General features: G+C 44.1%; 1 protein-coding gene across 1 annotated transcript in view; it reads left to right on the top strand.

Moving 5' to 3' along the window:
• wars2 (tryptophanyl tRNA synthetase 2, mitochondrial) overlaps window positions 1-21,045 on the top strand; it is a 29,334-nt gene extending 8,289 nt beyond the window's left edge. Inside the window, exons 2-6 of the mRNA XM_008290373.1 lie at window positions 7,341-7,601; window positions 11,418-11,498; window positions 12,690-12,772; window positions 15,292-15,410; window positions 19,670-21,045. Of these exons, the coding sequence (XP_008288595.1) occupies window positions 7,341-7,601; window positions 11,418-11,498; window positions 12,690-12,772; window positions 15,292-15,410; window positions 19,670-20,118 (993 nt within the window). The 3' untranslated portion in view covers window positions 20,119-21,045. The remainder of the gene's footprint in view (window positions 1-7,340; window positions 7,602-11,417; window positions 11,499-12,689; window positions 12,773-15,291; window positions 15,411-19,669) is intronic.
• Window positions 21,046-26,547: the final 5,502 nt, after the last annotated feature.

Raw genomic sequence — 26,547 nt, 5'->3', positions numbered from 1 at the left:
AATTTTATTTATTTGTTATTATTATTTTTATTCTTTTTTACTAGCCAATACCGACTATTGGTAATCAAGAAAACAATGCATTAGATGAGATGTTTTAGCAGCGTCATTCATAGCTGGACTTCTTCATTAATAGGACGACTATAACTGAATATGGTAAATATAAATAGCAGTGATTAAATGATCTCTATGTTTATGTGGCGTCGACTGACAAACGTTCCCAGAATCACTGAACATTCTCTGAAATGACTGAAATTCTCAAACGATTAAAAACTTTTCCAAAATGACTCAAAGTATCTTCAAAATGGTTAAAAAGTTGTTTAAAGTGACTTAAAATTTGACTAAAATGACTCAAAGTGTTTCCAGAGAGACTCAGAATTCTCCAAATTCTGTAAAATATAAATAATAGTGATTAAATCAGGACGCGCTGCTTTAGATCAGTTTGTTTTCTGTGTTCTTAGTCTTTCTGTTTTATCACCTTTATCATCCACTGAGGTCCAGATCTTAACATTAATTATAGTTTCAGGTTAATCTGTGGCCGCCTGCTACGTAGCCGCTAGCCGTTAGCGTAGCATTAGCCGCTGTGAGAGGAGCTAACTTCCTGGTTTGTGTTTCTTGTTCAGTTTTTACAGTTTCTGCTTTCTAAACATTTCTGAGACCTCAGAGTGACGACACATGAACAACGCAGGTTTTTTAGGTTTTTACAGAATCTGTTGAGAGCCGAGTATCTCAGGGAAGTGTTTACATGAGACACGTAGAATAAAGTGACGATGACAGAATTATTCAACTTGAACTGTTCGCTTTGGTTCATTCTGAAGAACAGAAAGTTCAAGAATCGACTTGAAGTTCAAAGTTTATCAGTTCTCTGGAAGCTGTTGGAGAGAAAAGCGAGATGTTTAATCACAGGAAACCCACCGTTGTTCAGTTTGAACTCCAAATATCCTCATTTCCTGATTTAAGACCAAACTCTTTTTTTCTGTTTAGTACCAGAACTATTGGACGTTCTCCTTTAAAGGTGTCGTTTCAGTGTAAGGATAAGTTCTGCCCTTTCCATTTCCTAAAAAGCACTTTGTGGAGAGAAAAGTGAACGTTCTCACGGATTTTCTCTGGAATTGTGGGAAACCAACGTTGTTTAGTTTTTAAATCAAAGTATCTGGATTTTAGTGTAAAATTCTTTCTGTTCTTACAGTTTCTGATAAACGGTGGAATTTAGGAAACCTTCTGAGTGTAGAAACTGTAAGATTTTTCCCATAATGTGTGATAACTCAACAAATACAGCAGAACGAATGTTTAAATGTAGATTTATGACCAAACTCGACTCTCTTTCTTTCTTTTTGCATTTAGTACCAGAACTATTGGACGTTCTCCTTTAAGGTGTGGTTTCATAGTTCACCTGATAAATTCAATGTTAGATTTAATTTCCTGAAATGCGCTCGTTGCCGGACTCAGAAACGTTTCCGTGGATGTTCTCTGGAGTTGTGGGAAACCCGACGGCGTTTAGTTTCGGACTCGATCAGCTCCAGCCGGCTGTTGTTTTGCGTCCTAATAACGCGGCTCGTGTTGCTGCTTCCTGACGGCCTGTCTGATAGTTTTCTTTCCAGCCGTGTTGATCCTTGATGCGAGCTGTCAAATTCACATGGACGGACGCCTTCGCAGCTCCGCCGATGTTGATGTAGGCAGGAACCGGGACACGTGCGAACATACGGCTGTGTTTGCACATGACCGCCGTCCCGGTGGACGCTACCGCACACGCAGACCAATGAACACGTTTTCCCGGAAAGGTGCTGCTAGTGTGAAAACATGGCCTTTCAGTGTATGTAACCTTCTAGCTGTTGGCGTTAATGTCACACACACATGCGGCGTAATGCGTTCGGCAGATGGCAGACGTGGACGAGGAAAGCTTTCGTCACCTTCGGCGGCGGCGTAGGACGGCGGCGGCGAGCCTGTCGGGGTAAAATACGAGGAGAGAACAAGCAGCGTTTCCCTCGTCTGCTACGTGTCGTCGGCAGGAATCCAGAAAATGGCTGCTAGAGAGAGGAGGGAAGGTTTGGAGACAAAAGAGGAAGACGCTCCGGGTTTTAGTCTGAATAGAGCGGAACCAGACGACCAAACGGGTCTCCGATGTTCCAGTCACGGTGCCGACGTTGTTTCAAATTAAAACGTCTCAACTGAGGCTTAAGAGCAGGCTGCCAAAATATCACACCAACGAGACAGAAGACACCAAAACGGAGACACAAAAAGACTGAAACGAGACACAACGGGACGAAAACCTGACATGAAACCGCAAGTAGGTGGAAAAACTGAGACACAGAATGACAAAACAAGACACAACAAATGCTCACAGAGGCACAACAGAAGAAACCAAACGATAAACTTGAGACACAAAAGATAAAACTTTACACAAAACAGCAACAGGACACATAAAACAATATGACTGAGACACAGGATGACAAAACAAAACACAAACCAGAAGGTCAAATGGAAGATTAAGTAAATGTTCAGTTCTGCTCAGCGTTCATTAGATTTAGAAGATAGATGAGTGGTTCAACTTTATCTTTAAAGTCCCCCCATCAGACCCGCTAACGTCCGTGCTCGGTGATTGGTGCTTCGTTTCCGTCCACAGTTTCCCAAACAGCTGCAACCAAAGTGGTCACATGTGCAACCTTTTGTCTTTCCTGTGGTGACATTGGTGTGAGTGGACGCCGATCATTTGGCTGGTTTGGTGTCGCTTTAACCACCACAGGCAGCTGCAGCGTGAGGCGGTGGAACGTTTACCTTTTCTTACTTCCTGTCTGATGATCCTGAACCAACAGAGTCAGAGGTCCGACTCAGACTCACCTGATGACCAGAGGGCAGACAGGAGCATACCAACGCAGGAGTAGGGCTGCAGAATTCAGTGTTTATTCATGATTTTATCTTCTAACCACTGAGGTCTCTACGTCTTATAAAAGCGCCTGTGGATGAAGTTGCTTGGTTTCGTCTCAGACAGATCTGATGTTAGAACACTTTTCAAACTGACTTGTGCTCACACACCTGTCTGAGCAAACCACAGCCGCCCAGCAGCATCTACCTGTTCTATGAGGCGTTCAGGGAACATCGGTAAACGTGGAGTCTGTCGATACGCTAATGTTCAGCCAGTGAGGTGTTTCACTGGTGACCAGGACGGAGGTGCGACTAACTGACAGTGTGATTGGAGGAAGCAGCCTGGTGCTCGTTTATGCATCTGAACTTGCATCTAAGAGAAGCTAGCAAACGTTGTGTGGAGCACCTTCTGGTTTTATGACCCAGATCTACCGTAAAGGGAGGTTCCTGTCTTATGTGTTGAACTAGCCTCCACTCAGTGACCAGTTGGTTAAAGTTAAATTAAAAAGCATTAAACAAGTCTTTCTGTGTGTTAGCTCTGGTTTTATGTTGCCTTCAGGCCTTTATGAAGGCGTTTAACTGTGGCTCCAACGCTCCAGCAGCTCGCATTTGATTTATCTGACTGGAGCTTTTAACAAGCCACAAGGTGTCGGTTCACCTCCAAGACGTGAAGTCAAGAACTCTGCAAGTATTTCACCAGTAAACGAATGAAGTGGCGCAGGTTTAATATAGCTCAGAGCTGAACTATGCCAGATGATACGACTTTATTACTGTTGGCTTTGCAGCGCCGTATTCATTACAAACATTAATTGCTTTACAACATTTGCTGTCTGCTCTGTCATCGTGCAGACGCTGATTTACTTCCCTGTTTAACCGACTTTCTCCTCCAGCAGCTACAGGGTTTAAAGAACCTTTCCTCCGACCAACAGAAACATCGAGGCGTCTGGTGAGGCGTCTGGTGAGGCGGCGCGATAACACGGAAACACGAGGCGCTGAGGGAACCTGAGACGCAGAGCGATAAAACCGAGACGGCGAGACAGAGAGGACAAAAAAACTAGACAAATGAGAAACAAAACGGCAAAAAGACGAAAAGAAAAGACGACGTCAAACACCTGAAACAACATAAATTAGACAGAAAAAGACAAAAATTAGACGCTGAACAACAAAAATGACGTTCAGAAGTTAACTACGAGACACAAAGCAACGACGGACAGACGACGTAAATGAAGTGCAAAAGAAGACCGAGACATAAATTGTCTAAAACGGGTCACAAACCGACAAAAAGGAGACAAAACCGACCCAAAGAGGCGTGAAACAACTTCCATGAGGAACAAAAGGACAGAAGCCAGACACAAAACGATTAACGGAGACACAAAATGAAAAACAAGAAAAAATGAGACAACAGGATGAAAACCAGAAACAAAACAGTAGAAAGACGACAAAACTGACCTGAACAAACATAAAACAACATAAATGAGACGCAAAATGACAAAAATGAGACCAAAAATAAAACAAAAAAGGCACAAAAGATGAGAAAACTGAGAAAGAACACAACAGAAACGAGACACAAGGCTGCAAAAAGGAGACACAAAACGACACAAATGAGAATCCAAAGACAATAACGAGACCCAGAACAACGTAAATGAGACGCAAAGCAAAAGAAGACACGAATCACAGACATAAATCATCAAAAACAAGTCAATAAACTGACCTGAAGCGCCGTGAAACAACAAGAACGAGACACAAAACGACACAAACCAGACAAATGAGACCAAAAAAACACGACAAAACGAGACACAAAAGATAAAGTGAGACGAGACATGACAAAAACAAGAAACAAAATGAAGAAAAACAAGACAATGAAGAAAAAGAAAAGGCTCAAAACATCAAAAAGGAGACAGAACTGACCTGAAGAGGCGTCAAACAACAAGAACGAGACACAAAGCGACACAAACCAGACACTTTAGAAGAAACGAGACGTAACCTGATGAGAACGAGTCAAAGCATCAAACATGAGACAAAACCGACTCGATGAAACAACATAAACTAGACTGTGAACCAGATGAACGCCGTCAGACAGCCAGAGACCAGCAGCTCCTGTACCGCTGCCATCCTGCTGCTTTCCTTCGTCCTCGTGTCTTCACACTCGTTCCTCCTCCAGTCACTCTGATCTGCTGCTCTCTAGTCGGCCGTGACTCTCATTTGACACCCGATTGGCTCAAATGACCCCATTAGCATGTCTGCATGGCTAATGGCCTCCCCCGAGGCCCGGGGCGGGAGGGGAACACGGGTTTGGCGTGTCGGCTGGAGGTGAGAACACACATGAGCCAGACTCGGGGCCCAAATCGACCCTGACACCTCTTAAGAGCCCCTCAGCATCAATGGAGCTCCAGTGCAATTACCCTGGTGGGTAACGACATAAGCGCCCAGTTCCTTCCTGCCTCGGAGGGCGGCGCGGAGGCCGGCCGGGCCTGGTCGGGCCCGGTCGGGCCTGGGAGCTGCTGCCGCTCCGTCCCTCAGGGCGGAACGTATCCGACCCCAGACGGCGAGCCTCGGTCGGATGGAGGGCGATGCGGCTCGACGCCTGTCAGGAAGCCGGTTTGTCAGAGAGGAACCCCGAGAGCTTCGGCTCCTCTGATTGGCTGTGATAGCCTGGAGGAGCAGCTGGGGGGCGTGGGATCGTCACGGAGATCTGAGCCGATAACGCCGAGACCTCAGGGAAGGTTTCTAGAAGTCCTCCACGCCTTCCCTGTCTGAGGCCGCTATAGACTCAACCATGTAGGGCTCGGGCCTGGTGGTCACGTCGCTGCTGGATTAGCATCAGAGCTGCTGGTGTTTGGACCCACAGAACATACGTGTACCACTATACATACATGTTAGCTCCATGAAATACGTCTTGAAGCTACAATGTTCATCCTAAGACTATAAAATACACATTTATATTTATATAGCTATAAAATACCTGTAAAATACTTCTTAACTCTATAAGAAAAGTCTTCACACAATAAATTATGTCAACACTAGAAATTATGTCTTGACACTTTAAAACATGTCTAAATATTATAAAATACCTCTGAGCTCTACCAGAAACGTCTTAATGCAGTAAAATACATCTCAACACTATAATGTATCCTCAGACTGTAACGCCTTCATATTTTAAAATACTTCTTAACTCTATCAGTTACGTCTTCACATTAGAAAATCTGTGTTTGCAGAGCGTTTGCTATAAACAAACTCCTTCATGTCGAAGTTAAACGTGTTTCTGCCAAACGTCCCAGCAGGACTAATGAAACAGCACCAGCCTGCTCCCATCCGTCATTTTGTTTTGGGCTCCACAGAACCAACAGGTTTTACAGTTTGAACAGTATTTCAGTGAAGCAGAACCTGCAGGTAGAACTTGGCCGTGTTCACACGTTGTTCTCTGGGTTTTGCGACCAGCTGTTGTGTTTGTCAGACTCTTGCTCTCCTCTCACGGTGGACTTTGTAGAAGCTCTGATGTTCGTTTTTATCTCCAACTCGTGTCGTCTCTCCATCCCGACAACGACGCCATCCCTTGTCGCCGTCACGCCTCCGACTCTGAACATCTGTCCGAGCCGCCGCTGCCGGGAACCGAATCCTGCAGCGTTCATCACCGAGGCGCCCAACACTCGGTCTTCCTCGCAGCCCAACGAAAACACAGAGTTCCCGTTTTTTGTCTTTCTGCTCCGTCGAAGCCTTAATCTAGCGTGAAACGTCTTCGGCGAGGAGGAGGTTTCCTGGATGCCGTCGCGGTTTCACGTCTCATGACAGGTGCCGCTCTGTTCGCCGTCCGATCGTATCGTGCGGCGCCACGAGCACCGGTCGAGGTTCTGCTGAGCCAGAAGAAATGAGGCGGTCTGGAAACACGGCTCTGCTAAACAAAGTCCTGGTTTTATTCTGGCTGCACGCTGCTATATTTGATGCGTTTCCGCGGAGGCCTGGACGGATGTGAAGTGAGAGTGTTGGCCGCCGAGGTGATGCATTCTTTGCCCTGGATGTGTCCAGGAGAGAACAGAGGTGTTAGCCACGGAGTTAGCATCTCGCTAATACGGGCGTGACTGCCAACAGAGCAGCACTGACACTCGAATGGCTTCTTTCTCCCCTTTTCACCTTCAGCACCTGGTCCATTAGACAGATGGATGGACGGCTCGGTCACACCCTCTGGACAGCAACAGGACGGACAGAACAAATGGAAAAAAGGCGCCAAAAATGCTGATAATTACAAAAAAGACGCAACAGTTGTTGGTATTTACAATAAAATAGAGTATTAGGACAGTACAGAACGGTACAACGTGAACATGGACCTAATACTGGTCCAGGTTTTTGGTTTGTAGTTGAATAATTAATGTACATCAGTTCCATTATTGGTCTTTCTTGGTCACTAATAACCGACACCGACCCCAGAACCCAGACCCGTCGACCCCGACTATGCCGACCCAAACATCTCTGTCTGTCTCTTCCAGGAGCCTCCGGTCACCAGTCGTGTCTTCTCAGGGATCCAGCCGACCGGAGTCCCCCACCTGGGCAACTACCTGGGCGCCCTGGAGAACTGGGTGGCCCTGCAGAACCAGTACCCGTCGGTCCTGTACAGCATCGTGGACCTGCACTCCATCACGCAGCCTCAGGACCCGAAGCTGCTCCGGACCAACATCCTGGACATGGCGGCCACGCTGCTGGCCTGTGGCATCAACCCCAAGAAGGCCGTCGTCTTCCAGCAGTCTCAGGTGGGCGGAGCTTAACGGAAGAAAGACCGTTTTCATTCTGTGTCTCCTTTCAGAGGTTTTGTGTCTCGTTTCAGAGGTTTTGTGTCTCGTTTCAGTCCTTTTTTTCCTCATTTTTGATGGTTTTTTTTGTCTTGTTGTTCCATGTCTCATTTTAGTATTTTTCTTTAGTCGTTTTAGTCTTTTTTTTAGTTTCATAGTCATTTTGTGTCTCATTTTGTGTCTCATTTGTGTTTCGTTTTAGTCATTTTGTGTCTCATTTGTGTTTCGTTTTGTTTCGTTTTGTGTCATGTTGTGTCTCGTCTTAGTCGCTTAGTGTTTGGTTTGTGGTGTTTTTATCTTGTCCTGTGACTCTTTGTGACTTGTTTGTTGTGTATCGTGCTGAGAAGTCTTTTGGTTCTTCTCTGAATGATGATTTTGTGGGCCGGTAAGTAGTGGTAGTAGAAATGTTCTCACTTTTAAAGACTCTTAAGGTGCTTCTTGTGTGTGTTTGACATGAACTCGTATTAATCGGTGGAAAGACAAACAGGAAGAAAAGCAGAGTTTGTGTTTTGCTGCCCTCCGATCATGTCGCACATTATTCATGGTGAGCTTATCTGGTCCATCTGTTCCTGGACGTACAGAGTGTGTGTTGTTTCCTCTCGCTGCCACTTCGGCGAGGAGAGTTTAAAGTTTGTTTACCTGCGACGGGCCGACCCACACGTTTATTTGATCGCTGCTGATCCTTATCTGCAGATTCACTGGACCTGTTCAAACACAACCTGCATGAAGCAGCAGCAGCACACGAGTCCGGGCCGAGTCAGAACAGCTGCTGGGGTCTCGGGTCCTGTGTTTTCTTTTCCTGCTCCGGGTTCACGAGTTAATATCCAGATAGCCGGCGGTTCGGTCCGGCTGTGTTCCTGCGTCCTATTTTTATTCCCGTTTAGCTTCATGCCACATAGCTGGGCAGCGAGTCGACCCGACACGTCTGCTCCACGTGTGCAAACACGACGGCCGCCCAAAGAAAACACTCGGCCTCGCTGACGGGCCGAGCCGAGCCGGTGACGGGCCGACCGCCGGGGGTCCGAAGATCTGCTGATTCATCAGCTTCCTCCTGATACACGAGTTCTACAGACGTGTTCATCGTGAAGCTGAACCGGTGACGAGGTTCAGCGTCTGCTGTCTGTCGTTCTCGTCGGTTTGAGTCTCGTTTTGGTCGTTTTGTGTCATTCTGGGCCTCATTTGTCTCGTTGTGTGTCTTGTTGATGTGGTTTTATGTCGTTTTAGTGGGTTTGTGTCTCATTTTTGTCATTTTGTGACTCGTTTTGTGTCCTGTCTGCGTCTCCTACGTCACATTTCTTCTCGTCTTTCGGCGAGCCGGCCTCCGAGGCTCCGTGGTTCTGCTGATTCATCGGCTCCGCTCCGTCCTCTGAGCCTCACTGCGGTATTCGCTGTAGCTGAACAGCCTGATGACTTCCTGTTCCTGCGACGCTGATATGATCCGGAACATCAGCACGTCTCTTGTTGCGGTGAGCTCCTGCTGTGCAGCATGAATGGAGGCCTTTAAAGATCCGTTTAATTGGGCTTCAAACCGCATCCATGCGTCCCGCTGCGTCGTCCACATCTGTCCCATCTGTCTGCAGCGTACGACCCGACCGGCCTCCATGTTGGCTCTGGATGCAGCTGCTGCCGACGTCAGGCTGCCCAGGAGGCTTCTGTAGCTGCAGCAGGAAGACGACGATGAAGCCGAAGTAACTGTGTTTGGTTTTAGTCCACGTTGAAGACGGCCTCCGTCAGCGCCGGCGTGTTGGAGTTCATTCACAGCAACACGTGTTCATTTGTTCAGGCGTTAAACTCCAGAGCAGCTTCACCACCTGAGAGCAGATTTAAAGGTGATGTGAGGAGTCTGCTCTCATTTCTGCTGTTTGTCGTTTTATGTCAGTTTGTGTGTTTGTCCTGTTTTGTGTCTGGTTAGCAATGTTTTGTGTCCCTGTTTTTGATGTTTGTTGTGTCGTGTTGCGTCTCAGTTTTATTGTTTTGTGTCTCGTTTTTCTTTTGTTTCTTGTTTCTGTTTGTCGTTTGTGTTGTTTTGTGCCTCGTTTCTGTCTTTTCAGAGTCGTTCTGGATCTCCTTCGTGTCGTTTCACATTGAAGTTAAAGCGAGGAATCAGAATCCTGAAGGTGGTTCCACCTGCAGGGCTTTGACCTGAACGTCTGATGGAGCGCTGCAGCAAAGTGATGAAGGATCACGAGTCACAGAGTCGCAGTAGAAATACCTCCAATAATAATAATCCTGTTTAACGTGTGCGTCTACACAACCTGCAGCCTGATGCAGCTGCAGCTCGTTTCCACGATTCTTTAAGTAACATAAGAAGCAGATTGAATGTTTGTTGGATGTTTGTCTGCAGCAGGAACTCCAACGAACACCTTCTGGCCTCAGCTGGACCTGAATCCAGACTTTTCTTTACTGGAACTCATTTTAAAGTAAATGAAGGATTCTTGGGAAACTTCTCACATTTCTTCAGGATGAAACAGAAAAGAACCGCCGTCGAGCAGGAACTCTGTCGTTTCTGGGTCTAAACTCGTCCCCCCTGCCGTGAGTCCAGGTGTGAGCGAGTGCACCTGTCTGAGCAGCAGTCTGCTCCTCCTCCACTTGGAGGCGGTAGGGAGTTACCCTGCTCCTCCTTCATCCGTTCATCTGGGCTCGTTTAACCCGCCTGCTCGGCTCATTCCTTCTCTCGTCTCTCCGGAGCTTTTCTGAGGCTACAAGCTTCTTTCTTTTTAACTGGACTGAAGTTTGTGTTTATGTTTGTCGATGCACACGATGGAGACAGGAAACGTTCCTCATCAACATGTTCTCATGTAGAGAACCACTGGATCAGGATTTGTTGTCAACAAAGCAGATATGCAGATAGACAGAACAGAACCGGTCCTGGAGTCTTGAAGCATCCTGGACAGATGAGCAACATGCTGATGAAGAGGAGGAGCTCTTCCTCACTGTGTCTGATTTTAAACCCTGTTTTTATTGGCTCACTTTGATGTGATGTCGTCTATCTTCATCCTCTAGTTTATTTTTAAAATCATATTTTATTTATTCATTTGTTCTCTTTTGTCCTTTTTCACATTTTTTCTTTTATTTATTTTACTATTACAATTATTATTATTAATAGCCTTGTATTTATCATTTTGCCTTCTTTTTTTATTTATTTGTATTTTCCTCCTTATTTATTTACAGATTTATTTTAATTATTTGATATTACTAATATTATTATTACTTCCAGCCTTGTGCTTAAGGTTTTACACTCTTTTTTTTTATTTGCTCATTTTACTCTCTTTTCCCCTTTATTTATTTTATTTTTTCACTATTACTTATATTATCATTACTTCTAACCTTGTGTTTATGGTTTTACCTTCTCTTCTCTTTTATTCCTCTTGCTCTTTTTTCGTACTCAGATGTTTAATTTTTGGTCCAGAATCAGAAATACATTATTGGTGACGTTACAGTTTGGAAATGTTGGAAATTTTAGAAGATTATAGGATTAACTTAAGTAGAAAAATATGTCCTGAAAATATCAACATAGGTAGAAAACTACAAGCTTAAAATATGTCGAATGTGCAAGAAAATAAAAACCTGAGTGTACGGTGTAGTCAGTAGTAATGGAGTGTTGTGTGGTTGTTTTATTTTGAAAATCTTCTCCCATATTTAACATTATTTTGTCTTTGTCCTTGTGCTGGGACCGACTGGACCGTTGGTGTTATCTTGTGGTTCTGTGCATACAGAGGAGGTGGGTTCTGTGTAGACGTGGCTGTCCACTAATAAAGGTTTGTTTTGGACCTGCAGGTGTCTGAACACGCGGAGCTCTCCTGGATCCTCGGCTGTCTCACCAGCATGCCTCGACTTCGCCACCTCCCGCAGTGGAAGGTGAGCCTCTGTAGACCTGCTTCTGAGGTCTTTGTTATCAGCTGTGATCTATAACCTCCTGATTAATGACCGTCTGTGTGTCTGGAGTCGCCTCCTTTGTTGTCATTATTTTTTTTACTTTCTATATTTTATTTTGACGTCATATCACGTCATGTCCTGTCCTCATGGTGCTGCCACCTCCGTGCTTCACAGCTGGGATGGTGTTCTCAGGGTGACCACCAGAGGCAGCAGCGTGTTGGAGGTGTGCCGTAAAATACATCCACAGGTGTGCCTCCAGTTAACCAATCAGAAGCTTCCAAAGCCATGACATCATAATCTGGGCTTTACCTGATAGTCTGAAGGCATCTTAGTGGATGTAAACTTCTGACTTTAAAGAACGTAGTAAAACGTTCTCTGTCTCATTATTCTGGCGTTTAGCAGATAGAACTAATGTTGGTGATCCTGACTGATCTGAAACAGGAAGAGTTTAGTGATTTAATGTCAGACAGAGAAACAAACGGTTTGACGTCTTGTTGTATGTTCATATATTTTCTATAAGATAAAACTGTGTTTAGTTATTCACTAATAACCAATATATATTTAATAATTCCTTCTCTGTTGGATGTACAGACTTAAAACCAGAACCATGATGAACATGAGAGCAGCTTCATGATGTTCTGCTTTGATCGCGGCTGCAGCTCAAACAAACTGTCTGCGCTGATAAATCACACACATTCAAACACACACATTCAAACACACACCCTGGATTCCTGCGTCCATATTGCACATATTGTCGCTGTGTCAGCGCCGAACGCCGTTTAACTGGATGCTGTCGAATCAAAAGAAGTCGTGTTCGTCTCTCTGGTAAAACCTTTCCCGCCACATGTGGCTGCTGCTGTAAAGGAAATGTATTCATTTTATAAGCCGTCGGCGCTCCGACTCGTTTCTCACTTTCTGGTGATTATTTCAATTTAATTCCTGCAACGGCTTCACTTCGGTTCAGCGGCTGCAGACTCCTCCTGATTCACCCGACGTTCCTGTTGTGTTGTTTTTAAGTTCTGATGTGGTGAGATTCTAGTTTTTCCGCCTCAGTCGGTCTGAAAACCAATCCGTCCAGAAACCCGTTTGTCTGACAGCCGATGAGTCGTGAAAGTGAAAACGGGACCAGAGTGGTGTTTTGTTAACCGTCCCTCCGTGTTTCTCCTCCTGCAGATGAAGAGCAAGCAGAAGAGCGAAGGCAGCGTGGGCCTCTACACCTACCCCGTCCTGCAGGCTGCAGACATCCTGCTCTACAAGTGAGACCTTCACCGTGAGAACACCGTCATTTGCAGGGTTTCTAAGCTGCTGATTTACATTTAGTGTCCTTCTAATCGGTTAAAAGCGTGTTGTTCTTGGAGCCAGATCTTCTGAGATGTGGCTGCTGCTGCATGCAGCTCATCCAGGCCGGCTGGAGGCTCATCTCATGCAGACATGTGCGTCCGTGCTGTGCTCCAGAGCAGATTTATCCTCACAAAGCTGCCGGCCTGCGTTTAATCTGGTGGAGAGGCTCCTCGGCGGAGACGTCGCTTCTCTAAAAGCCAGATTTGCTCCGGCTCATAAATGATGATATAAACTCTGTCCGGGTATAAAAGAGCCGGGTTTTAGTGCTGACGTTTCTTGTAATTGTCGTCTCCGGCCTCGTGAGTTCTGTTCTTTATGACTTCTGGTGCCGGTAACGCGAGCTGAGGAGAAGCCGCTCCGTTTCCTGCTTCACCTGAAACGTCGACGGCCTTCGTTAAAATCAGACGAGCTCGTCCAGAGCAGAGAGAGACGCCTGGTTGACATGCAGCTGAGTGAGATCTGTGCTGAAGCTGAGCAGGATGGAGTTAATGTCACTGCACAGACGACAGGATTAAAGAAAACCTGCAAGAAAATAAAATAAATAGAGAAGAAAAGTGTGATGTGCAGCAGTTTGGTGTAACGTAGAAACAACACATCTGGTGTGAGCGTGACTTCTGTTAAACTTTAAATTACATCTTGTTTAACGAATCGGAATATTAACGACAAGAAACTGCTGTTATCGGCACAAAATGGTTAAAAGTGGAACCATTTGACTCTGATCGTCCTCCAGGTTTATATTAAAGCAAAAAGATCCTTTTAACCCAGAAGTTCTAAAATAAAGAAATTAAACTGCAAAGGAGGTTAATAGTTTAGTAAATGCTGCACGTGGATCAGATTCAGGTTCGTTTATTCGTCACTCGCAGGTTAAACACAGTTAATGAGAAGTTTTAAACACTAGAAAACTAAACACACTAAATACAAAACAGAACTAGTGGTGTGTTCAGGGTCCAGAGCTACAAACTAGGACGGACAGTAATTAACTCGTTTATTAGACCACCTGTCTGATTGGTTATCATGCAGGGCTTTAATTCATGCAGATAATTAACCATCATGTGACGTTTTAATCAAGAAAATATTTTTTATGTTCAACAGAACATTTTAAAATCCATGGACAACAGTAATGATTCTCTTTTAGCATTAAAAACATCATTTTGGTTGAAGAGCCTCCTGCTGTATGAACCACAGACACACCAGACCTCATGTTAACTAACGATGCTGATAGTTCAGGATGTAAACCTGACATTTATTAAGCCTTATATATGGAAAATAAAAGCTTCAAGTCATGCAAAAGTTACCTTGAAGCTGCAGCTGTGTGGCTTCCAGACTATAGAGGCACCTGAATATAAGCTCCACCCACTGACTGTAAACAGGAAACCAGGTGTGTTCATATCCAGGCTGCAGGTGTCCACGTTGGAACATGAGGTGTTTACACAGAAAGATGTTTTAACCTTTAATTAACGGACATGACGGTAGTTTCAGTAAATGAACAGGAGGTTGAGGTTCAGATGTTTCCAGGTTCACTTTATCCTCAGAGTTAATTTAAACCTGCAGAGAATGATCTTAATTAAACCCACGTTTATGTGTCAATGGCCTTTAAATTAAACAGAAAATATGGTGTCAGTTTATTAGTGTCGAGCTGCTGGATGGAGTCCAGAGATGATCACTGAGTGCTGTCATGGTTCACATCTCTGAAGGATAGAAGCTGCTTTTCTGTGTTTGTCTTTAAACTACTCAGTTCATCATCACAGAACACTTATTACAGTCAAATCAACTAAAGACCACTTCCAGGTACAGTTCACCCACACAGGGTCAGAAGAGCAGGCAGACTGTTTAATTCCACCTTTAATCAGATACTTTGGGTTGTGCTTCGTAGCAGCAGAGTTGTTCCTCCGACGTGTCCTCGTTGCTGCTTCTTGACTGAAAAGCGGTTCTGTTCTGACCTTTATCCGCCAAACGCACCGTTTTTATTCCCGTTAGTGTCTCACTGGGATCCCTGTGACCTCCGGTAAACCGAGCGTGGAAGCAGAAGTCGGACAGATGTTCCCTGAACCAAACCACATCTGTGAATGGTGAGAAAAAGTGTTTAATGTCGTTATTGGAAGTGCGCGTATTGATCGCTGGATGCAGCAGAGCAGCTGACACCAGCATCACTTTGGAGTCCACAATTTATCTCTTCATCTGTGACTGTTTGGAACAATTATAAAACCTCCGTCTAATTTCCTGTGGACATAAAAAGCGAGTGCGAGCCTCCGCGCTGTCCGGACTTTATTAAAGAGGAAATGGATGAGCGCGTTCCCGCCGGCTGACACTTGAAACGGATCCTCCAGCTGCGGCTCCGATTCGTCTCCTCCGCTTGTGCTCGCTTGGTGCTGGAGAAGCTTCACGTCGCGCTTCTGGACCGTTTTATCTTTGCTTTGGTTTTTTTTTTTTCCAGGTCGACTCACGTCCCCGTCGGAGAGGACCAGGTCCAGCATCTGGAGCTCGCTCAGGATCTCGCTCGCATCTTCAACCACCGGTTCGGAGAGCTGTTCCCCGAACCTCGCGCTCTGCTCAGTAAGGAACCGGCTGGTACCACACACACTCCATCCATAGAAAACAGACTGGGTCACATCCACAGGACGGAACAAGATGTTTGGTTTTAGGTACAAATGTTGGATCAGTTCATCCGAAACAGTTTAATGTCGCCTCGTGTCTGATGGTTGGTCTGAATAGAATAAAATAGAATAGAAAATAGAATAGAATAGAATAGAATAGAATAGAATAGAACAGAATAAAATAGAACAGAATAAAACAGAATGCCTTTATTGTCACTACACACAGGTACAATGAGATTAAGAGCAGCTCCTTCAGTGCAACATAGAATAAAGAACAAAATAAAGAGCAAAAACAAACCTCACAGAATTAAACCTGCATGTGATAATCAGTCTTTAATAGGACAGATGTCGGCTTTCTCTGCTTTACACGACGTTCACCATAAATATGAACTAAAGAGGATCAGCTTCAGCAGGTTTATGTTTAAAGTTTAGGAACAAAAGTTCAGTTTTTATTCAGTCAAAGCAGGAAAAGCTTCATCTCGGCACGTTTTAGTCGTTTCTTTATGATGAGCAGCTGTTTAGATGTGCAGATGTTCTTTCTACTTTATACGACGTTAATCATAAATATTTAATCAGTTAATCAGAAGAAACTAAAGACGATCAGCTGACGTCTGACGTCCAACAAACGCTGAAACTTTTTGCACAGAATCTTATTTTCATCCAGTAAAGCAGGAAAAACATCCAGAAAGCTCCTTAAACGTTCCCTGACACACACATGCAGGACGTTTCTTTATTATTAGCAGCTGTTTAAATGAGAAACGACACCTGAGAGAATTAAATCAGCTGATTGTATGTTTTAGTGAATAAAGAATAAACTCGATGGATTTTAGCCATTAGTTGTGTTTCAGTGGATAAAGTCAGAATAAATCGACTGCTTCTGGAAATAAACCTTCTGAACACGTTTAAGAGCTTTGAAGCACTAAAAAGTAAATAGATTTATAAGTATTTATAAGTATTTATAAGTATTTATGATGAAACGGCTCCTGCAGATATTTCAGAACACATGAAGAAGAGCTGAGTCTGTGTCCACATCTGGTGTTGTTTGAAATGTGAAATTATATGTTTGGCTGAGATTTAGTTTGAAAATTCGACCGTTAATGAGAAGAACTGACTTTATTCTGGCAGAAAGTTAGAAAGCAGCATGAAAGAACAAATAGAAGTGGACGGACTGAGAGGAAGTGATGGAGAAGCTGACAGAGTGAGAAACAGATCAAACCTGTGAGCTCCTGCCTCTCACTGCTCTTTTCATCTATTTTTATTTTTATTAAAGATAAATGCAGAGCTTGAGCTGCTGTTCTGCTGCAACGACACAAGAGTGATGTTTAAAAAGGAAGATAGAAAAAAAAAAAGCAACTGGAAACGACAGAAACTTCTTTGTTCACTTCAAAGTTTTACAAATAAACAACTTTTATTTTGTAAGAACGTGGAAGGAGCTGCTCTGCAGCCTCGTGGTTCCTAAAAGCAGCTTTCTGCTTCTCCTCCTGGTTTTCTTTGTCTCTCCTGAACAACCTCTCAGACTTTTGGACTCGGAGGAACTTCAGTCGCGTTCCGTCGTCGAACCTCGTTGTAGTTTCTGGAAACGTCCGGGTGGGAACTTCACCAACGAATCGGCGAGTCTGTTTCTCTGGTTTTACTTCTTTTATATTTTAGTCGTTTTGAGTGAAGACGGTGGACGAAGTGAACTTTGTAAAATAAATTCAAGGACACGTCGGCTTGTGTTTTAGTTCAGGCAACATGAACACACAGCGCACAGGACAGAACAGGAAGCAAAATGTAGAAGAGTTTCCTTCATGAGGGGGTTTTAGTCTTTTTTTATTTAAAAAATGCACCTAACAGGAGATGGAGACATTTACGCCACCGATCACCTTTTCCTGCTTCTTTCACTGTTTTTGTCTCCCGGCAGCAAGAAAAATGACCAAAATGACACTTTGTGATTGAAAACACGTTTTTATTTGTTACGAACACAATTAAACTGAAATGTGTTCAGCAGCTGATCCACAGCCAGACAGGAAGAATACAGGACAGAAACACTCCAGAAATACATAAATATATGAATATAGATGGAGAGAAATAAACAAAGTGGTGGAGGTAGAGGTAGGTAAGGTAGAGCAGGGTTCTGTTTGTCTGCCACAGATGGACCAGACTCACTCGTTCGTCCTCCTCAGAGCTCTCTCGCTGTTGTAAACGACGTATTTCTGCCCCTTCCTGAGGACATTATTTGCTCCGAAGCTTTTCTTTGCCACGTCTGAAGCTGCGGATTGTTGCTCTCACTCTTGTTTCTACTCAGATTCACCAGAGTCCTCGTTCACATCCATTCTGATTTCAAAGCTTCGTTCAAGAGCCAAAACCCGACCTGGAGGCGCGTCGTCGTTTTATTTTGAAAGTCCTCCTGGTGCTGGGCTTCCAGCCACACGTGGCCGACATGTTCAGAGGTCCTCCCAGTTCCCTGATTATCAGCATCATAAAAGCACAAGATGGAGTCAGTCATGTGTGCAGAGCAGCTTTGATTAAAGAAACGTCTTCTTCCTGCATCTGAAAAGCGAAGCGAGCAGCAGATTGTCCTGGAGACGACTCGTCTGTAATCAGCCTCGCTCCTCCGTCGGCTCCTCGTCTGCTGGCAGCACCTTCCTCCATCTTCATGTGCAGCGTCTCCGGGGTGACGCTCAGGACACATGTGGGCCGCCGAGGAAGGATGAGGTTCATAAATAAGGAGGCAGAGGAAATCCTGCAGTCGCTCCATCGCTTCACACCGAGAGGCGTCTGCTGCTGACATCAGGCTCACACGTGAACAGAGTTAAAGCTCAACAGCAACGGCCAGCGTGATCAGTCATCTGCAGCTTCATAAACACTCACCTGGTTAAACCAAAGAGACGCTCGGTTTAGGCTGACGTCCAGTCGTCGCTGCTGCTTCACAGTTTTATGCACAAAAGTTCAGTTTTGTGCATAAAAGCAGGAAAAACCTCAAGAAAGCTTCATCTTGGCACATTTTAGTCGTTTCTTTGATGTTAGCAGCTGTTTAGATGTGCAGATGTTCTTTCTACTTTATACGACGTTAATCATAAATATTTAATCAGTTAATAACTAAAGACGATCAGCTGGCGTCTGACGTCCAATAAAAGCTGAAACTTTACGTTTTTATGCACAAAATTTAATTTTCGTCCATTAAAAGTAGAAAAAACCTCAAGAAAGCTCCTTAAACGTTCTCTGAAACACATGCAGGACGTTTCTTTATTACTAGCAGCTGTTTCAATGAGAAACGACACCTGAGAGAATAAAATCTGCGTTATTACACGTCGACTGTTTGTTGAATGCGTCAGTTTGTTGCATTTCTCTGCTTCTGACTCATAAAATCAGGCTCACGTCTAAAACCTGGACGTGAACGAGGAGCTTCCACATAATCAGTCCTTCACAGCCACAGACGTTCAGTTTCTCTCTTTTATACGACGTTCATCATAAATATTCAGAGTTAATCCCAATAAATACTCGCTGAAGACGTTTCTGTTTGTGTTTCTTCCTGAACTCACTCCGCTGAAGCTCGTCTGCGTTTTATGAGTTTTACATTAAATTCAGTCAGAACACAGTCGCTGTTGTTTCTGAACGCTCTGATGTTTAAACGCTTTTATTGGTTTTTTATTTCAACAGAAACTTGAAGCTTCATCTGGAGACTTCTGATGTTTTAACGGCACATTTCCATCCATCTCATTTATTTATTTCTATTGTTAGAACTCATTTTATTGATTCATCTCCTTATTTGCATATTTTAATCTATCTGTTGTCATTTATTGCTTCATTTTTTAAAATGTTTTCTGCTTTAGTGTTTTCATTCATTCTGTCCTCATAACGTAGTTTATTTACGTGTGTTTTAGTCTCAGGTCTAAGTAGTCGTTATATTTACGTTTCTGTGCACAAAGTTCTGGTTTTATTCAGTAAAAGTGTGAAAAACATGAAGAAAACTCCGTCAGCTCTGAACCACATGTGGGACGTTTCTTCATGAGCAGCCGTTCAGACGAGCGGTGACCGGATGTGTTTTAATGTTTCAGACGTTCGTTGAGGTTTAATGAAGTGACCTCCTCGTTAGCTGAAGGTTCGTTCTGTCGGCAGCTGTTTGGATGAGAAACGACGTCGTTCTGTTTCTTCTCTTTACAACGTGCTGCTGCTGTTTGTAGAAGTTCTGGATCGATAAGCTTTAACTAACTGGACCTCCTTCTTTGCTCTCAGGTTCCACCCGGAAGGTCAAGTCTCTCCGCGACCCGACGGCCAAGATGTCCAAGTCCGACCCGCAGGCGTCGGCCACCATCTTCATCACCGACCCTCCGGACGCCGTCGCCCTGAAGATCCGCCGCGCCGTCACCGACTTCACCTCCGAGGTGACCTTCGACCCGGAGGCCCGGCCCGGCGTCTCCAACCTGGTGGCCATCCACGCCGCCGTGGCGAGCATCAGCGTGGAGGAGGCGGTCTCCCAGGCGACGGGGCTGGACACCGGCGCCTACAAGCAGCTGGTGACGGAGGCGGTGGTCCGCAGGCTGGCGCCCATCAGGCAGGAGGTGGAGCGGCTGCAGGCCGACCCGGCCCACCTGGAGGAGGTCCTGGCTCGTGGCGCCTGCCGGGCCCGCGAGCTGGCGGCACCGGTGCTGAGGGAGGTCCGGAGGAGGGTCGGGTTCTGCTGAGAGGCGCCGGCCGGACTTTAAAACGCGAGAAAGACTCAGCAGGTGAACGTTTGATTTGATCCGCTGACGTGGAACCGACTCTGGACTCAGCGGTTCTGACTTCTGACTCGTTGGCGCTCCGCCGCTTATTTATTCTCATCTGTTGACAACAAACAAACGCTGACGTTCTGACTTGTTCACAACAGAACCGTCAGAACCGTAAACAGAACTGACCGGGACGTGAGTCAGAACTCGGTGCTGTTTGGTCACATTCAGGCCAGAAGGACAAACAGCAGCTCCTCCGTCCTCCTGTCTGTCTGTTTCTGTCGTCTCATTGGTCTGTACAGCGTCCAACTGTTGGGCCTCAGAAATCATTAAAAGTTCCAGAAGACAACGTTTGATGTTCTGATCTCACTCTGGAGGTGTCGTGCTGCACAGAGGAACGTCCGTCCAGGATCATGTCCAGCTCATTTATTCACCTTTAAACGCTGCCACTCGCTCTGTTTCTATCTCAGAGCCGCTAAACGAGCTTCAGCCTCCGTTTGTTAGTCTCGTGTGCTTCGTGTTAAATGAAGGAGGAATGTTCATGTTTGAACGTTTGGCAGCTTCTCCGTTGCTCTGAACTCCTTCTAGCTCCATGTTTAGTTTTTTTAATGTTCTCTACAACATTTCTCTTCACCAAAATGTTTTGCTGCCAAAAATCATTGAAACGTATGAAAACATCGTTCACAGTGATCATGAACATGTTGATCATTTATAATGAATGCTGCAGGATCAATATTCATGTTTAACCCTTTATGCTCCTACACGCTGCACACTTCCTGTCTGGCTGATCACATCCTTTCATCGTGTGAAAAAACAATTCTGTGAAACATGACTTTTATTTTATTCAGGATCTTTTGTTTTTCTATTAAACGCTGCAGGAGAACAGTTCCTGTTTTAACCCTTTGCAGCGTGTTGATGAATCTGGACGCTGCTCGTTCACATCAGCTGGTTTTTATTCTTTGCAGCGTAACAGTTGAACAAACCGTTGTGCCGCTAAAATAGTGGAAACTTCTGGAAAACAGCATTTAGAAATGATTTTATTCAAGAGATTAATCCAGCGTGCTTCATACTAACGCTGCAGAAGAAATGCTTTCTTTTTCTCTTTCTCTTTCTCTTTCTTTTTCTCTTTCTCTTTCTCTTTCTTTTTCTTTTTCTTTTTCTTTATTCGTTTTCTCTTTAAACGCTCTGCAGCTGATTTCTTGCTCCTCCATCAAACTCCACCTTCACCGTCTTCTTCTTCTTCTGTTTCATTTTCTTTGCACTTTGTCAAACTGTCAGACTTCTTCTGGGCCACATGGTGTAGAGATGTTCATCACACTCACGTTTCTGCTGCAGGTAGAAACTCTGCAGCGTCTTTATTCAGTCAGACAGCAAAGCTTCTGCCTGGTTCTGTTCAGGATGCAGAGAAACCAGACGTCCAGAACTGATCCTGTTCAGAGGAGACATCAGTGTTTGATGATCAGCGCTGCAGAGATTAGTTTGAGTTTATTTGTCTTTGAACACATCAAACACCACGAACGCTGTTTTCTGTCTTTTTTATGTTCTTTGCAACAAAACAGTTAAAAAATAGTGAAAGTTTCTAGAGAACGTTTCAAACGGATCTTTTTGACGGAGGTTCAGTAACACAGGTCCGTTCTCTGAGTGTTTATTCACCTTTGATTTCATCAAACTCCACATGTGCTGGTTTTTCTGTCATTTTAATTTTCTTCACAACAAACTCTGTGAGCCCCGAAAACAGTTAAAGTTTCTGGAAAACAATGTTTAAAAATGAGCTTTTTCCAGAAGGTTTGCAGCTTCTTTGTTCATCTCTAGACGGCGGTTCTACCCTCTGAACACCACATCCAGCGTCTCCTCGACATTCTCTCCATCAGCAGCCGAACTTCTGGACGACGACCAGAGTCGACGTGAATCAGGAGGTTTGTTATTAAATGTTCTTTCAGGATGAGACTGATGCTGCAGACAAACCTTCATGTTTCTGAGGCGTTTGGTCCTCGTCAGCACTCGTGGCTCTTCATGGAGCTGCGGTTCTGTTCTGTGACCCGCTCGGTGTTGCTGGTGTTGCTGCTGCAGCTCCGTCACGTCCTTCTCTCAGCGTCTTTGTTTCTCTTTGAGCCTGAACGTCACTCGGTGAGTTTTCAGCTTCTCAACGTCTGACTGCAGCAGAAACCGACGGATCACCGAGCTGGTGGAGCTGGTGGAGCTGGTGGAGCTGGTGGAGCTGGTGGAGGGAAATCAGTCGTCTCAGGCACGGTGGTGTTGTTGTTGTTGTTGTTGTTGTTGTTGTTTACATCCTGAGCTGAGCTGCATCCATCAGTGAACCGATCAATGAGTCATCAGGTGTTTAATGATCAGTTCATCAGTTGGACGTTTATTTTTTTAAAGAAGGAGAAAATCTAAATCCTCTGATTCCAGTTTCTGAAATTTGGGTCATTTTGGTATTTTTTTAATTTTTCATTTTATGTTTGGAAAGACTCATTTTAAAGCATTTTCAACAAGTTTTAGTCGTTTTAAGTGAGTTTTTGTGATTTTTGGACAAGATTTGAGTCATTTTTGGCCAAATGTGGGCCTGTGTGGAACGTCCAGATGCAGACGTTCCGGCGGTCCAGATTGTTCTGGATGGAAACGACAGCGTCACACACATCAGTGGTTTCCCACAGATTCTTTAATGACACACGTTTAGTCGCTTTGGACTGTTTTTGTGCACATGCTGCTTTAGTTTGGGCTCATTTTGAAGCGTTTTTGGAACGTTTTAGTCACTTTGAATGAATCTATGTGAGTTCTGACCAGAGTCGTGTCTTTTTCTACACATTTGGTTCATTTTGGACTCATTTGGACTCATTTGGATATTTTAATAGAACACCGTGAGCCTTCATTAAATACTAGTTTAATCTGGATTTCAGACTGAGCAACAGAAAGCTTTTTACTGTCCTCATAGACACGGTGCAACGAACTGAAGATTCTTCTGGATAGAAATAAAAACATCACTCGTGATCTTTTATGAGAAAGTTTTAGTCATTTTGGAACATATTCTAGTTTTTTTTTTTTTTAGGCTAACTTGCTTTAGTTTGGACACTGTGACACGTTTCAGACCGAGTTTTAAGCATCATGGACACGTTTTAGTCCTGCTGGTCTGATGTCTGGAGGTCCTGACAAGATCTGTGCCATTTAGGACGTGATGATACAGAACAAGAATCATTTATTAAATACTCGTTTAAGGACTAATTCTTAGAAATGTGGACGTTCAGGTTGATGGAAACCTCATCATCACACATATCAGTGGTTTCACACAGATTCTGTTCTGCATGATTTGGACACATTCTGAGTTATTTTAAATTAATTTTTAAATATTCTAGATCAGTTTTAGTCCTTTTGGTCTAATTTGTGTAATTTTTTTTCGACAACTTTGGACTCATTTTGGACATTTAAATATGATTCAATGAGACTTTATTCATCCCACAGCAGAGAAACATTGTTAGAGCAGCAAAGGGGGACGACTCAGACCGTCTAACAAATGTCAGGAGAAAAGTAGAAACAAATAAAACATATCTATCTATAGATAGATAGATAGATATACCTATAGAGGTGGTTTTCCACAGATTCTTTCACACGGACAAACACTGACAGAAGCATTGATGTTGTTCCAGTTGCCTCTTCAACAGGAAGCTCATTTTCCTGAAACTTTCAGCTCCATAGTGATGTTTTCTTCTCTGGTCTTTGTTTTCCTCTCATTTATTTTAATTCTCTTTTCTCTTCTTCTAACCTTCTTTTCTTCGTCCTTCCTTATTTCTCCTCCTCCTCTTCCTCCTCCTCCTCTCTGTAATCACTCTTCTCTAATTGAAAATGCACTTCTCTGCTCCTAAAATATTCCTGCGCGCGCACACACACACACACACACACACACACACACATGCGCATTGCGGAGCTGGACTGGGCTCCACTTTTTCCATCCGTGTGTTTACCTGGACCGGACCGGACCGGACCGGACCGGATCCTCGTCGCTTTACTTCCCTTTTTTTGGCACCAGCAGCTGACAGAACATAAATGCAGGATGTATGGATACATGGAGGCCGAGCAGCCTGCCGTAAATCAGCCTGATGACAAACCGTGTTTCTGTTTAAGCTCGTGTGTTTTTAATATGCGCGCGACGCCGCCAGTGAACCGTTTTACGCGCGCGAGTAAAAACTTTAACAGAGTCCTAATAAATGTACCTTATTAAAGAAAATCGTGTCACATGGAAACAACTGCTGGAGCCAAAAATAAAATAATAAAAATAATCATAAAATGAGGCCTTTTTTTTTGGCGCGGTGACCTCAGAGTGTCCGCGCGCTGCTCCGCGGAGGAAACCGTAAACCTGAAGCCTCTCGCGCGCTCCCGCTCCTCAACGCGACGCTTTGTGTGTTTTTATTGTGACCAGCTCACCTGTCGGTGGCAGGAATCACCTGGCGGCCGCGGCTCGAGCTTTCCGTTCATCCAGGACGGAGGCTGGCGCGGTTCGGCCCGTTCTGAGGGTTCGAGCTCGGTTCAGGTTTTATGTTTAGTTCTAAATGTGAATGTTTCATCCGGAGCTTCCAGTTGTTTTCTGCTGTTTGTGGCTGTAAAGGAATCATCCTATTATGGGATGTCTGCGCTCCAGAGCTGCGCGCTGGAGGCCGCGCGTGTTTGATTTGTTTAACTGAGGCAGAAAAAATGAGTTTATTCGTTAAAATTGTTCTTAATTTAAACAGAATCATCGACCTGAAGCTGCTCCGTCTTGTTCTACCAACTCAACACTGATCATAGATTTAAAAAAAGAAGAAACTGTTTGGAACTATTGTTTTATTATTTTATTTCTATTTTTTTCTTCATTTCATACCAACATGGAGCCTGTTTGTTTGTTTAAATACTTATTTATACATAATATTAAAGGCTCACGTCTTTTCTTTAACTACATCATCATTATTATTATTATATATAAAATAGATTTATATATATATATAAATAAATCTATTTTTTTCGTCTTTTCAGATTCATTTCACTGCCTTCCATCTCTTGAGGAGCATTCACGGTGTTTCTGCTTCATTTATTCTAATAATTCTTTACATCAGCTGTTACATAGAATAAATAAATAATAATAATAATAATAAATAAAAATATTTCTGAATTGTTCCGTTTTTCTGTTTCTCATCATAAACGCTGGCAGCAGTGAGACGTTTTGGTGTGTGTGATGTTTGGAGTGTGTGTGAAGCTCATCTCCAGCTGACCAGCAGGAACTTGTTGTTTTTCTCTCTCCGGTGTTTTTCTGTCTCGGAGTTTGTGAACAAAGCAGCTTCTCTTCTCATCAGTCACATGTGAGGCTGAACTCTGACCTCTGCTCGGTTTCTTCATAAACGCGTCGGTTCGTTCCTTCGTTCATTCGTTCGTTTTGTTTTTGTTTTTTTTTTCTTGGTTCACGGCTTCAGGTGGATTCTGGGACCACTTTTAATCTTTGCATCTCGAGCTGTTCGGTGTCCGCGGCTCCCGCAGTTGCTCCCCGCGCTATATTTGGAGCCCTTCGTGGGGAGGCGCAGTCCTTGGCCCTGAGGCGGAAGGTGCTGAAACAATCCGAGGGTCGCTGTCAGTTTGGATGCTTTACTGCGCGCTGCACGCTTCGCCCCCCTCAGGGTCACAGGTCAAAGGCTTTCTTTTACTAATTGAATATTAACGGCGCGTTTGACCGTTTCCGGCTTCTGGTTTGTGTTTGTGCGTAAAGAGTCTCGGTTTGGTTGAGAAATGGGAAAAAAATCCAAATGAACGTGGCGAAGAACCAAAATGTACAAAACAGAGGAATTCAGATTGATTATGTGACAGAAAATGTTTTTTAAAAACCTGAATAATTAAAAATGTCCCATCAGATTCGGTTAAACGAAGAAACTAATCGGTCAGATGCTGGATTTTTTTCTTTTTCTTGTTTTTCTTTACGCTCCGGTTCTGAGATGCCATCGTGGCTATAATTGGGATCTAAACAGCAAACAGTTGGTTTTAGTTTTTACTGCTTGTGTTTAACGACTTTCCTCCCACAGGGATTAAACCCACCCCGCACCCACCCTCCAACACCCACACCTCCACACAGGGGCGCACGAAGAGTGTTTACTTGTTTGCTTTGGAAGAACTTTACGCGCGAGCAATTACGCACAAACGTTTACGCACAAAATCATCCAAAAAATGTCACAACAAGCACAATTAATTCCATCCCAAACAAATCTGATGCTCACACGTTTTTTTGTAACTATTATATTATTCTTATACAATATGCAGCTAATTATTTATCACTGAACCTCTGACTGGGAGCGTTTCCAGTCTTTGCGCAGAAATTATTTTTCGCTTCAAGCCTCAGAAATCTATCTATCTATCTATCTATCTATCTATCTATCTATCTATCTATCTATC

Source organism: Stegastes partitus, unplaced genomic scaffold (genome assembly GCF_000690725.1).
Source record: "Stegastes partitus isolate 25-593 unplaced genomic scaffold, Stegastes_partitus-1.0.2 Scaffold669, whole genome shotgun sequence".
Classification (NCBI taxonomy): Eukaryota; Metazoa; Chordata; class Actinopteri; family Pomacentridae; genus Stegastes; species Stegastes partitus.
The sequence above is the reverse complement of the archived record's forward strand: the minus strand, read 5'-3'. Positions and strand labels throughout refer to the sequence as shown.